This window comes from Mchenga conophoros, linkage group LG22 (assembly GCF_057382185.1).
Source record: "Mchenga conophoros isolate Kocher_MC1m ecotype Shallow Benthic linkage group LG22, M_conophoros_male_GT1.1, whole genome shotgun sequence".
Classification (NCBI taxonomy): domain Eukaryota; kingdom Metazoa; phylum Chordata; class Actinopteri; order Cichliformes; family Cichlidae; genus Mchenga; species Mchenga conophoros.
Genome location: NC_140546.1, coordinates 37,898,448 through 37,913,104, shown reverse-complemented (window position 1 = coordinate 37,913,104; position 14,657 = coordinate 37,898,448). Strand labels below are relative to the sequence as shown.

The 14,657-nt window shown below is 46.5% G+C and overlaps 1 protein-coding gene across 1 annotated transcript; it reads left to right on the top strand.

Annotated features, from left to right (window-relative positions):
• Window positions 1–370: 370 nt before the first annotated feature.
• On the top strand, window positions 371–14,657 carry LOC146549895 (immunoglobulin superfamily DCC subclass member 3). Its single transcript, XM_085262423.1, has 14 exons — window positions 371–419; window positions 6,299–6,604; window positions 7,823–7,967; window positions 8,273–8,403; window positions 9,011–9,148; window positions 9,245–9,403; window positions 11,256–11,421; window positions 12,079–12,329; window positions 12,411–12,575; window positions 12,697–12,885; window positions 13,131–13,244; window positions 13,662–13,788; window positions 13,923–14,031; window positions 14,595–14,657. The coding sequence occupies exons 1-14, from the start codon at window positions 371–373 to the stop codon at window positions 14,655–14,657; spliced, it is 2,112 nt and encodes a 703-aa protein (XP_085118549.1).

The following is a 14,657-nucleotide window of genomic DNA, read 5'->3' as shown; positions in this document are numbered from 1 at the left end:
GCTACCACCCTTCTGTTGTTCTGGGGCTGTGATTGGTTGGTAGGACGCAAACCTGCCACAAACCTCGGTGTCAGTGTCCATTCACTGACAACAATGAAGCAGAATAACTAATGAGCTCTGTCCACGCTGAGGTCTCTTCCTCGCCCGATGCTCAGAGTAGCTTTGAACATGAACCTTGTGGAGGCTGAATGCTGAGAAGGACAGAAGAAGAGCAATGATCTGACACAGAACGTGTCCGTTTATGCTACCAAAGAGCACACGGAGCAGGAGAGCACAGAAGGAACTGGCTGTCCGCTTGACTTTTTCCTCTTTTGGATTTTGGGGTTTCGCGGGGTGAGAAGCTTTAACAGCGAGGACGCTGGAGACCAGAATGAAACTAGTGACCTTCCTCAGCTGGCTCACAGCCTTCTACAGTTTCAGTGAGTAGACCTCTCTTCACCTGCACTGGCACATATTCACACATTATGGTGTGATTGCTGCTCTATGAGTTTGTACACTGATATTAGTTCAGTTTCATGGTGATTAATGGGCAGAACATTTTGTCATTTGATAAACAAGTATGCTCATCGGTAAGTGCTGCTGTTAGTTTGTCCTTAAGTTTCATAAAGACCTGCACAGGCTGCAGGTGGACACGAGAGTCACACGGTGTGGAAACAGACCGGTGGATTATCCCACTCAAAGCTGGTGAGTGTGGAAGTGACTCAATGCAAAAGATCGACAGCATTTTATAAAACATCACAATATTAATATCCTTTATAATAAATACAGTAAATATCTGTATTGTTGTGGAACACGAGCCTGTCAGACGATAATAAACCGATGATATAACTAAACTTGTTTCAGATTTGATGTAAATTATCCCACTTTTCCTCCAACCAACACATTTTCAATGCTGATGGTTCAGCGTTGAATGGATATCAGTTTGGGTGGTGTGGTGGGGGTGGGGTTAATGGGGTTCGTCTCCACTCTGCAGAGTAATTTGGGTGTGATTATTAATATTCCACTAACAAACATCAGCTCTTTCTATTCACAGCACACACATGTCACACATCTGTTTTTCTACACATTCAAATAAAACTGAAAATCTAAAAGAAAAAATGAAGTTTTCATTGATATTTAGTCGTGATGCAGAAACCTGCAGAGCTGGAGGCAGAAAAAGGTTGTTTTTGGGGAAAGCACAGCAGGTTCAAAGCAGTTTGATTTCTGTCCTTAACTCAGACACAGAACGAGCTGAGAGTCAGTGACCTCTGACCCTGTGGAGGGGGTCGGCTTTCTGGGTCACCAGAGCAGTCTGTGAGGGGGTGGGGGGTGCAGAAGGACAATAGCCTTCCAGAAGTGCTCAGTCTTCACTGACCTCACCCCTACACCTTCATCTCCATAACACTGCAGCAGTCTGCGCTCACATTGAGCCTTTATTAAAGATATGTGACTATAAGGTAATCCTCCTCCGCCCTCCACCCCCTCACGCTCCCACTGGTTTAATCCACAACAATGGGTGTGCGGTGGCTCTGTTTCCTGAAGTGAAACATACAAATGTTAACATCTCAATCTCTGGAGAGCTCAGGCTAAGTTTACAGCACCGCAGCGTGCCCTGCCACCGTGCACGGACGCCTTCGTGGGCCCAGTTAGTCTCATTTACTGGTTGGCTTGTTTTGCATATTTCTATGCAGTACAGTAGCACAGCTGTGCCACTTAGTCTCAGAGACAGCAGATGAAAGGCTGCAAAGTCGTCTTTCAGCTTCAGCATCGCCGTGTGAGAAGCTGCTTGTAACGAGCACACAAACTCTTTCTACCAGCAGGTCGTGTGTCTGTGCATCATGACATGAAACAGCGTCATTGCAGCTTCAGTTGAAAGCCTGACATTGGGCCATAATGAGGTTTTAAAAAGCTTTGTCCCTCGTCTCTGTCGCGCTGCTCCTGGATCAGATCTGCTGCTGATGTTTTCAGCTCAGACGATGGACTTGACACGTACCTCTTGTTATACAGTTAATCCTCCCTTTCACAGTAAAATATCTCTTCCTGTCTAAAACACAATCATTTTGGAAGATATCCACAGATGTGAATGAAGCTGCTGAAGCTGAAACACGTCACTGCATTTCTGTTTGTGTCGAGTTTATAACACGAAGCAGGACAACCAGGAGATTCAGCTTCCTGCGTATTTCAAGTCTCCTGATTTCAAATCAAAGAATGCATTTATTTTGTAGAGGTGCATCATCATCATCATCATCGTGTTCAGTCTGATGAGCACTGTTGTGTTGGAGTAAACAAAGCTTACTGCAGCCTTCATGTGTGAACACAAAGCTTATCAAATGTGACTACAAGCTGAAGCTTATTGATTGACTTCCTATTAAAAATCGAGCCCTTGGATGCAGAGGCCTCAGGATTAGGCTACACATAGGTAACCTCAGCAGGTTAATTTAATCTGGTGCTAACTTTGAAATCCACTGTACGGTTTAGACACTTTTCATGTCACATAAGCGTACACTGAGTGGAGTTTAAGGACTCCACTGAGGTTATATGAGAACATTTTGATTCACGACGTCGACGCCGATCCTCACTCGGTTAAATGTTGTGAGGCTGTTCTGCTGAACTGTGGATTGCTCTGTGATCGTACTCTAGCTGTCTCCTCTGCTCGTCTTCTGGTGTTGCTGAGTTTGGTAAATTATATGCCCTCAAAGCTCTTACTGCACCATGTGTCATTCACACAGACTCGCCCTCTGACTCAGTGATGGACTCCACCAACATCTCTTTTGGCCTCACATTTTAAACAACATTGGAAAACCACAGTTTAAATACAAACTCAAGGCTTTGAATGCAGTTGGGTTATATAGTGCCAAATCACAACAACAGCTGGAGTGCACTGTAGATTTTATGTCTGCTTCACTGTGATGAAGGAAAAAGGCCTCAGCATGTTCATGTTTAGCATCTGAGGGGAACAGTTCCTAAAAACCCTGCAGTCACATCTAGTAAAATCCATGGTGTCAGTGTTTGGAGGCAAAACTTTGATTGTGTGTTTGTACTATAAATTAGGGGCTTTGGGGGGCTGGTGAGAGACGTGTGAAGTTCAGGGGCAGCAGTCTTGTTAAACAATAGCAGCAGAAGGCCGGGTGGGTCGCTCAGGCTGGGGTACCAACCCCCCAACCCTCATCTACATATCCATCCTCCGCACCTCTGACTCTCGCGGCCCTTGAAGGGCTTGAGGTCACAAGTATGGGGTGCTAGTGTGGGGGTTGCTGGACAACCTCCTCCCTTAAAAAATCTCATTAAGTTCACAGATTGAACTCAGCAGTCTGTGATGCTGCGACCTCAGTTTGACTGCAGCCTTCATCTTATAATTATTAAAGTCTTTGTAGTTCATCGTCCTGCTTCTGTGTGTCGGCCGCTCAGGGCACAGAGCTCACCTCATATGAATCCTCTGGTTCAGTCAGCTCAGTGCTTCACGTCTCTTTGTGATGATGTAAGCGTGTTTACTTTTCTTTGTTTTGTTCAGTTTATGTTCATAATGTAAACGATATACAGAAGGTCGTGTAGGAAATGCTATTAAAAGGCCGTTTGGCTCCACGTGACTTGGTTTACGTATCGAGGAGTGAAAAAAAAGAGTTATTGAATCCTGTTTCACTTCCTTCTCGACAGATGATCAGGTGATATTTATCCAGCTTCTTGCTGATATGAAGCTCAATAACAACAATGGACATGTTTCTAATAACAGTTTATACAAAATATTACTGTATTTGATATTCTGTCACGTCCACACGGACAAAGACCTCATGTTAACTGTACAGTGTGAAACAATGTGACACAAAGGTGACATTAAGGGGGCTGGATGATGCCTGTGGGGGGGCATGCTCACCTCAGACTGAGGCTGTTCTGGTATAAAGGAGAGACCAGTCTGCTGGACAAACACAGGACACTATTTACCATCATATTCATAAAGAGCTGCTGGTGATGGTGCACACTGCTGGTGCACACCGGACCACACGAAGTTAGACAGCTGCTGATGAGTCGCTGATGACTCGGATGCTTCAAAGGTTACAAACAGCACATGGAGGTGTCACCACCTCAGGTAGATGATTACAGTGGGTTTGTCTCTGTGACGACAGCACAGAGACTGCATGTGGAAACGCTGTGGTCTATGACTCACTGACTGTGAACAAACGAACAGACAACGTTCGGAGACTTTTCTCCCACAGATGAGATCAAAACTCAGCTTTGACCAAAGTGTGAGACTCAGGCGTCTTCTGGTCGAGGCTCAGATAAAGTTTAGTCCTGTCACAGTGGGTCGCTGACCCCACACTGATCACTTTCATACACATGTTCTCAGGTGCTGTTGGCACTCCTCATTGGTCTTCTGTGACAGGCCTTCAGCAGTCTGATTAAGACATAGCTTATAATACTTACTATTAGATATCACAGCCTCAGACACTGTGTTCAATAATTAAACCCACAGAAGGTGCGAGCCCCCACTAGGCCTGAGAGATGTGGATCTCAGAGGGGCTGTTACCCCCCCGAGACAGCTGACCCGAAGAGCCACAGTCGTATCTGCTAAGAGCATCTGCTGAGGAAGAGATTTCTCATTAGCATGAGGGCGGACGCTCGTTTCTGGATTCAGCACATCAGTCAGAGCAGCGACAGAGATCATGAGGACGGGCAGCAGCTCCGTGGAAGGTTTAAAATCTGACTCTGATAAAACCTGAACGCCAGTAACATCACAGGGTTGTTCATGTGCAGAGGAACTGCAGCAAACATGTCCACTTTATATGTAATATTACCAAACTATGTTATGATACAGTCTATGACATGTTTGTGCTTCAGTGAACAGGACCCGAGGTCATGACTGAGTGACTGAGTGACCTGGGACAGAGTCAGTCATGTTAGCAACAGCACGTTAATGCTCCCACTGCAGGTTACATTCAAGCACGCTGACGTGACGCAAACACGATCCCACAGTGGACGCACAGTCTGAGCTTGGACACTGGGAACTTTTCGTCTTCTGTTTTAGTGATGTCGAGTTTCTGTTGTGACTCATCCTCACTACAAGGTGCAGATGCTGGACGTTACACGTTGAATAAACGAGTAAAGACTTGAGTTCTGCAGCTTCTTCTTTTTGACATATCTGCTGAATGATGATAGACAGGAAGAGCTTTCTGCACTTATATGTTACCTGTGTTAGATGAAAACTCAAAATCTGTGAGAATATAAACGTACACTGACAAATTAAACACACTGAACTGCAATTAAATACCAAAACAGACTAAAGTTCAAATTCAGGCTGCTGTGTGGGCTGTCACTGTGGCCGGTTGTATTGCATGTTTAGTCCAGCCGGTTACGAGAATCCTCGGTGACAATGATGAGATATGTTGCAAGTTCAAGTGCAGTTAATGCTAATGCTTCACAGCCGGACAGAGGGCAGCCAATGCAAGGGTTCAATGTTCTGAAGGCTGAAAGAAAACAACAAAGACTGAGGTTTCCCGAGGTCACCGCAGAGACGGGACACGGCGAGGAAGGAGATCTGGGAGCATGGGAAAGTCACCTCAGACACAGATATGAATGACAGTCGATGGGTGGAGGGGAGCATAAGAAGGGCAGATGGTGCCCTGGTTGTGTGTTGGCCAACAAGAAGAAATAACTGGGGGTTGGGTGCAAATAAGCATGGTCACAATGCCATTGTCTCTACTGGGCCCTGCTTCAATGGAGGGTCTCCCAACTTGACCCCAGCGACCCCACCAGTGTTCTCCTCCACAGCTCAGTGGCATTCAGCCTCCACTGTGACTGCAATAAAATCATCACAGGCCACAAATCCTCATCTGTCATCTATCGAGTTAGAGCTGTGTGTGTGATCATTTGGATATTATTCAGCTATAATTCGAGTCAGGAAGTGGTGACAGCCTCTGTTTCAGATAGTTTACAATAGGACACATCAGACCTCCAGTTCTCCTCCAGCCAGCCTGCATCCAGAGGCAGTTACATTGTTTTGATAGTAAGTAGAGATGACTGGGAAAGACGCTGCTTTACAGCCATACAGCAGGTGATCACCTGCTCACACAGCATCCAGATAGTTTCACTTTATGTTTACTTTATTTTCTTTTATGCTTCCTGTTACAATGTCATAAAAATGCACTACAGTGAGCCCACCTCAGAGGACCGTCTGTATAAATATAAATAAGATGTTTTGGCCCCTCTAAAACTTCCCAGCACATCCACAAAGGATATGTATTGGGTTGGAAATTATAGTTAAAATACATTTTATTTACAGAATAAATAAATGACAGTAAAAGCTTTGTCTTTCCTCTGTCTGCAGGCGGCTGCTGGGCCTCTGAGCTTTCTTTCTTGGTAGAACCCACGGACGTGATTGCGGTGAGGGATCGGCCACTCATGCTGGACTGTCAGGTCCAGGGTGAGGAACCCATCGCAATTACGTGGCGCAAGAACGGAGCGCCCGTACCCAGTACCCCACGGGTCCGAGTGCAAGAGAATGGCACGCTGCTAATAAAGAGCTTCCAGAAACGCAGAGAGGGCAGCGATGCAGACATGGGCGAGTACGACTGCGCTGCACAGAACCGTTACGGCCTGCTCGTCAGCCGCAAGGCCAAAGTCCACCTCGCATGTAAGTGACAAGAATGTTATAACCTCCACATACTTCAGCAACACACACAGCTTTAGCAGCTGAGATGTTAGGAAAACACATTTAGGTGCAGGAAGGTGGTGCTGGGTGGTCTGAGCATGCTCACTGAGGAGGAGCATTCTGATCTGGCGGGTTAAACAAAGCAACCCAGATTTAGGTTTTTAAGACCACTAATGTTGTGTTACACAGCAATGTTGATGTGTTTGATAAGATGCTGAGACACCCAACGTCACATTAGATTTCCCAGCTGTTGCAGTGCTGGTTTAATGTATCTTAGTTAAAGCGAAGCAGTCAGAGAAGGAAAGAAAACCCAAGAATTTCAGTGTGAACGTCGGAGGCTCTGCTGCAGTCAGTGCACTTTGACCTTTCTCTGTCAAAGGTACTTTGACTTTTTTTGTCCCATATGCACACACTCACATGCACACACACTCACACACACACACACTCACACACACACTCACATGCACACACTCACACACACACACACACACACACTCACACACACACACACACACACACACACACACACACACACACACACACTCACACACACACACACACACACACACACACACACACACACACGCGCACTCACACACACTCACACACACACTCACACACACTCACACACACACACACACACACACACACTCACACACACACACACACACACTCACACACACACTCACACACACTCACACACACACTCACACACACACACACACACACTCACACACACACACACATCGTGCATCAGTGTACACTCCTCCTCCTGGAGCTCACGCCTTTGTTCTAACCAGTAAACACAGAGTTTATGGTTAAACCAGCAGAATTATAGCTTATTATCTTGAGGTGGTCTTGCTTTAATGCAAGGAGTTGCCATGGTGATGCTATCTCATTTACAGGGCATATCTATTGAATTCCGCCTTATTGGTTATGGCCCCATTTCAAAGCAGCCCAGCATGGTTGTGTGTGGGCACCAAATTTATATTACTCACAGGAACATGGTTAGCATACAAGCTGCATGTGAAAAGGTCAGTCTTACAGTAAGAAAGGCTGAAAAACCATTAAATAGATCATAAAGCTATTTCTAATCACAGACACAGTCCACACATGTCCTGCTGCCTGACTCCCCACAGACTTTACAGATGTTCAACAGTTGTGTGCACTGTTTTTCTCTTTGTGTGATTGGCTCTCCAGCTCTTCCTAAGTTCCACACACACCCTGCATCAATGTCTGTGGACGAGGGAGGAGTCGCTCGATTCCAGTGTCAGATCAATGGAGTACCTGAAGCCAGAATCACATGGGAAAAAGACCGAGTGCTGCTCAACACCACTGACAGCAGGTAAACTCAGACTCAACACACACCAACACATGTATCGTGGACTGTGATATGTGGTGTAAAGGACCACATGTAACTGCTCTGGTAGCTTTTCTGTTAGCCTGAGTCACATTACATCTAATGTTCATGTGTAAGCAGAATTCATTGGAAAGATAAATGACGTTCCTTCTAAGAAGAAAGACGGGGAGCTTTTTTCTTCCTTTCACCTCTTTTGTAATTTGACAGAATAGGAAATTGTATAGGACAAGACAGTAATTAATAATGATGTTTAGTGCCTCAGCTTCACTCAGCTTCTCTTACCTGTCCAGGTACACTCTCCTACCAATGGGCATCCTCCAGGTGACAGGTGTGAGAAAGGCGGATGCAGGGGTTTTCCGCTGTGTTGCCACCAACATCGCCAACACTCGTTACAGCCACGAAGCCACGCTCAATGTTACTGGTAGGTGGACTCGTGATCCCCAAGCTGTTACAGTACGGCTGGGATATGAGCGGCGGGGGTTAGCGCCTGCATGAGCACAGTCCAAGAGTACATGATCACATCTTTGATCTGTAACCAGAGACTGTAGAACTCCAATCACACGAGTGTCCATGTAACTGTCACCACAACCTGAGTCGTTCCCAGCAACAGCCCTCAGCCCAAACACGACGTTGTTTCTAATGTTTCTAATGTTTCTAATGCTACATTTCATAACATCTGAGGTGTGCAGGGCGCTTCCACTGTTAACAGTGCTGCAGGGTTTATGCAGTGATGTCAAAGCTGCAAGTTTAGAGCCACAAGGACAATCCCACATCTATGTAAGTACTCACTGACCGCTCCACGTGGCTGTGATGGTAGGGACCTTACCGTATATCACATATACACTGCCTGTGATACTTCCACATGAATCTGCTGATTGGCTACGTCAACAGTCACTGGGAGTAAAACCAGTGCATTATATACTAAACACAGCTGTATACTACGTGCTGTGTATTACACTCACACTATACACTCCTCGTCCCGACGTCATTGGTTCCATACTCTCTTTTTGTGTCTCCTCACCTTCCAGGTGGGACTCCAAGAACCTACAAGGAGCCCGTGATCCTGTCAGGACCTCAGAATCTGACCATCACGGTCCATCAGACCGCCATCTTGGAGTGTATCGCCACAGGAAACCCAAGGCCCATTGTTTCCTGGAGCAGGCTAGGTAGCCCTGTAGCATCCCAGCAGAATGTGAAAAAAAGATTGACAAGCCACAAAGGTTTGATTTCATGAACTATTTCTGTGTCCGTGTGTCCATCAGACGGGCGCTCCATTGGGGTGGAGGGCATCCAGGTTCTCGGGACAGGGAACCTGATGATCTCAGACGTATCCCTGCAGCACTCTGGTGTGTATGTGTGCGCTGCCAACCGGCCCGGCACCAGGATGAGGCGCACTGCACTCGGACGCCTCGTGGTACAAGGTGAGGATGTACGGGGACCGCTGACGTGCTCTTTAGCACCCACCCCTCAGTACTGACCGCTGACTGTCCAACACTTCTTCACTGTGCCTGTCAGGTGTCTGTGTAGTAGGTAGTCTGTGTCCAGTACAGATAGATTTATGATCGGCATTTAGAAAGTAGTTTACATGTTACACTTACATGACAGGTAATGTGGATAAATGCTCAGACCTGTGGTCACACTTATTGTTAACCAGCTGTAAGATATGTGAGCTAAGATGTGTTCAGTTAGCACGGCTCCTGTCCCTGCGTGGGGGGGGGGGTCTGTGCCCCCGGCTCTTCGGTGGGGGAGGGACTGAGCGAGGCCGACTGACTTGCAGTTGGGGGTGGACGTGCTTTCATCCATCACCCTGCACGTGTCCATATTCTGAGTCTAATGATGCTCATTAGCTGTTCTCAGTCACAGGCTGCTGAAAATGAAACTTTGGGAAAATAAAAGTCAATCAGTAGAATTAAGTAAAAAACTGAATTCAGTTATTTTCGGATCAATTAAGTTGTTTAATTAAAAAAAACCCAAATTAACACACAATGAAAACTTGATGGTTTGTATTCTCAGAAAGGTTTAAACATGCCGTGAAGCCTCGTCTTTAACAAGTATCATTTTCAAACACCAGTGTTTGTATTCACGTCCTTTTTGTCTCTCAAATTTTAAAATATAGTGTGTTAAATATTCACTGTGCTACTACTGGAGCCAGTTTGAGCTGCTCTGTCTGCTCCACATCGCTCTAAATCATTTATCAATACATCATCTCTGATGTATTCATTCATTTATTTAGTTTGTAATTCAGTTTGTTCTGTTTCCACTAAAATCACTTTTGGAAAACGTCTGCAGTGTTTGTGGTAGTGGAGTCAGCTGAGGAGTTTAAATGTGTGAATCTTTCCATCGTCCGGCTGAAATCAGCTGTTGTTCTGTGGCCAGGATGCAGGGACAAAGACCACATATGGGGAAACAAAACGTGCAGGACAACAATACAGGGGGCAGGTGGGGGTTGCAAGGGGGAGGGAATGACCTGCGATCTTTGACCCATGACCTAGACCGGAGTAATAAGGACACATGTCTCTGAAAACAGTTGGATGGAGGAGTAGGCGTGGAGGGCAGAGAGGCAGAAGGAGACAGAATAAGTCATTTACAAGCAGAGCAGCAGTAAAAAATACGCCCATAATTCTTCCACTAACCTTAACATTTTTCAATAAAATGTGTCCCTGTGCGTTATGTTCCTCATTACTTGGAAGCATAATTAACAATGTAGAAGGCATAAAGTATCAGGACAGCAACAACAGCAAGGTGTGATGTTTTAGTGCACATACATCAGGTTTGCTGTTAACAGGAGGGAACGGGACACCACACAAGTGGCCAACGCGTGAAAAACAATAAGCAAACAGTAAATCTGTTAATACAGCTGTGCAGGTGGTTGATAAAGTTTATTCAGTATAACTGGGCATGTAAGGCATGCCCCCCCCCCACACACAGGGACAGGGTGATACCTGAACCGTCACAGCACCGTCCGCTTCTCTAAAGGGTGTCTCAGGCCGTCCTTCACATGTTTTGGTTTCCGTCACGCTAACATCTCCCCACGAACACTTCCCTTTGGTTTTGTGTGCTTTTGCAGCATTTTTCTGTGCGGTGCATTAAGGCTAATAAAATAAGAGCCAGATTGTAATGAAGCAGAATGATCTTTAAACGCTCTTCAGCCTGGCAGATGCTCCTCTGCTGTCCGATGTGCATTCATACAGTGGACGGGATGTGCTTCAGGTTTACGCTGTGATTCTGTTTTGCTGTCTGCTCTCGGTCTCACCTCCGTCTGTTCCACCTCAGCTCCTCCTGAGTTCCTGCAGTGGCCACAGTCTGTATCCAAACCAGCAGGGGGCAGTGCTGTGTTCACCTGTGTGGCGCAGGGTGTCCCTGAGCCTCATCTCATTTGGCTGAAGAATGGCAAGGTCCTGATGCCTGGACACAACATCAAGCTTACCAATAACAACAGGTATGTGAGTCAGGGAGTGCAAAAACGCCATCTGTGATATACTTCAACCTTTTTAGCTTTAACACTTGACCCACAGAGTGACAGCGCTGTGTCCAGAGCGTCTGACCCCGAAGTCTTCATGTGATCGGTGTGTGTCGGTCACAGTGAGATCGACCAAGCAGGTCACATAAAGATACAGAGCACGTGCCGTCTCCACGCAGAGACATTCAAACCAAAAACATCTCCTTCTCACCGAGCTCAGCCCCGTCACAGTGTGTCAGAAACATCACAGGAGACTACAACATTTTCCATAAACACCACTGATTCCAGGAGTAAAATCCCAACGTAATCCTCTGTGATTGTTGACTGGAACCTTTTGACGTGCAGTCCTTCAGGCCCATCTGCATCCTCATCTAAATGTATTTTAAAGCATTTTTCCAGGACACAGAATCATTACTCAAAGTTGTGTTTCTCACAGTGTTAGCAGTCATGTGGTCACTCTGCAATGGAGAAGATACAAGAGATATAGTAGTACAATAATACTGACAGGTGAGAGCAGCTAGATGCAGAGCAGATGGAGCTGCAGTACGTTTAACACTTGCTTTCACTGCTGAACCATCACATTTCCCACGCAGTGAAGTAACAGCAGCTTACTCGTTGGGTATGTTGTCCTTACAGCACTCTGGCTTTGACCCGTATCGGCTCGGAAGACGAGGCTATCTACCAGTGCATTGCCGAGAACAGTGCCGGTACCAACCAGGCCAGCGCCCGCCTGGCCGTGGCGCAGGGTAAGGATCTGCCCGATGCCCCAGGAGGCTTCACGGTCAAAGCCGTGTCCACGCACGCCCTGCAGATCAGCTGGGACCAGCCGCCCACCAACGTCACTGAGAGCATCATCGGCTACGTGCTGCACATCCGCAAGATAGGAGGTGAGTGTGAGCACACACACACATGCTGCCATTAACTTATGATCTTAAGTCTCATAATGTGTGTGTGTGTGTGTTATTTAGAGGCTGACAGTCTGGAGCTGCAGGAAGCCATCAGTAAAGGCAACTTTCAGCACGACGTTACCAACCTGGAGCCAGCCACCACCTACTCTCTTTACCTGAAGGCCTACTCGCCCATGGGAGCCAGTCAGCAGTCCCATACTGTGACTGTGACTACTTTAGGGGGCGGTAAGACCACCAAACAGTGAGACCAGCAGGGATCAGTCTTCCAAACTGGTTTTTATCATTTCTTTAGCACAGTGAGTAATGCCTTTTTCCAGTTGACCACTGTCCTTTTGCCTCCATGCAGTGCCTGCTCCACCTACCTACTTCACCAAGGTGTTAAATTCCAGCGCCGTACAGGTCCTCTGGGAACTTCCCACTAAGGCCGGTATGGTCGAGGGCTTCAGGCTGTCGTACCGCAGGGTCCCCCACGCTGAGTACCAGAGCCCGATTCAGCTGCCCTGTTACGTTAATGCCCACACCATGTCGAGCCTGGGTAAGTGTGCACATAGACACACTGTAACCACAGTACTGCAAACTAACCACTTCACCAGTAAGACTTTTCACTAACACACGACTCAGCAACAGCCAGATCCAACATTAAATGAAACTCTGAGCAGTCCTCACCTTTGAAAATGTCCCGCCCTGTCTGTCTTACATCTGTGTCCATCATCAGTCCCTTTATTCCCTCTGTTCAGTTTTATACAACGTTGTGTTTGAGCTCGTCTGAATCTGTTTTAGAACCGGGTGCAGTGTATGAAATCAAACTGGTTGCCTATAATGGGAACGGAGAGAGCGACTGCTCCAAGAGGCTGGTGTCACTCGCAGAGGAGGGCGCGAGAGACCAAAGCACCGGTGAGTGTCGGCACACGTCTGCGACTCCAGCAACAAACAGCTCCTGCAGACACTGCAAACGATTATCAGTAAATGAAAATCGATTTGTGGAAACACACTGAAAAAAGCAGGTTTGGTGAGAGATTTGAATGGTAGAAAGAGCTTTAATAACTAATGACACCACTAACCCTGCAGCACTAATTCATGGATGTGTACAAACTACAACAAAATAAACGTGTAATATGACAAATCTTCATGAGAATACAAGCACGATGCACCACGAGGAAAAAATGAGGATTTATGATTTATGACAGGTTAAGTTGAAAAACATGTGAGCTCACGGTGCTGTCAAAGAGCGCAGTGATAGTGAGGCAGAACCTGGCTCTGCTGTGTTTCAGCCACGAGGACGTTCATCAGTAATATTTGGTTTGTTTCCAGGAGGAGACCGTCTGTGTCAGTGCAGGGACGGAGAGGCCTCGCTGGGCAGCATTGTCATCGGCATCCATATCGGCACCGCCTGCATCATCTTCTGTGTTCTCTTCCTCATGTTTGGATACCGTCGCAAGTATGCATCCATGCACTGTGCACGTTCTCTTGTTCTTCTTTGGCTCATTTTATAAATAGAGTTCATCCCTGTTAACTGATGATCACATGTAGCTCAGTGCAGCATACGCACTCACAGCTGGGCCTGGTTTGCAGTCTGTTTTGCAGTAAAGGGACTCAGGACAGCTGGTCTCCATCGAGGATCCAACCAGTGCACACTGGCATCCCTAAAGATGGAGAGGCCCTCCCCAGAGGAGAATCTCAGGTACACGCTTTATCTTACCTCATGCATAATAATAATAATAAGACACATTTAAAGGTGCTCACATGTTAGTGCTTTTAACTCCATCATCCACCACAGACGGCTGAGTCAGGTTAACTACCAAACTCAGCTGACATGAAGAGGAGTTGTTTGTCCCTCTTCAAAGTCACGAGGTTTCCTAATAAAGTGTAAAGTTCGTGAGACAGCTGTGGAACCGTGACTGCAGACTAGATCAGCTGCCACTGTGAAGCTTTCACACTGACTGCAGCTGGTTTGGTTCATCCTTACACAGAATGGAAACACATGGATCCAGTTAAAAAATAGCATCTGCTCAATAGCTTTTCTCATTCTACTTAAAACGTTTGGAGAAAAGCTTCTTGTGCAAAAAGAGTTACAAACATTAAACAGAAGGTTTAGCCAGACTTTGTTGAATGATTCTAGTTCTCAAAGAGAAAACCTGACTTGTTTGTGCAGCCTCACAGCGATGCAGTGCACATGCATGCTTCTGATCTGTGACGTGTCCTCTTCTGTCCCCTTCCTGTTGTGCTCTTCTGTCCTGTGAGCAGGTGGTCTGCCAGGTTATCATTGATCAACATTCGTCAGGTTTGCACGCTTCAGGCACTGGCTAA

What these genes read in the sequence shown, in the direction of transcription:
- LOC146549895 (XM_085262423.1), top strand. Translation starts at nt 371, where the DNA reads ATGAAACTAGTGACCTTCCTCAGCTGGCTCACAGCCTTCTACAGTTTC. An exon ending in TGTGACTACTTTAGGGGGCG is followed by an intron (nt 12,576 to 12,696) that starts GTAAGACCACCA and finishes GCCTCCATGCAG; the next exon opens with TGCCTGCTCCACCTACCTAC. An exon ending in TCCCCAGAGGAGAATCTCAG is followed by an intron (nt 14,032 to 14,594) that starts GTACACGCTTTA and finishes TCCTGTGAGCAG; the next exon opens with GTGGTCTGCCAGGTTATCAT.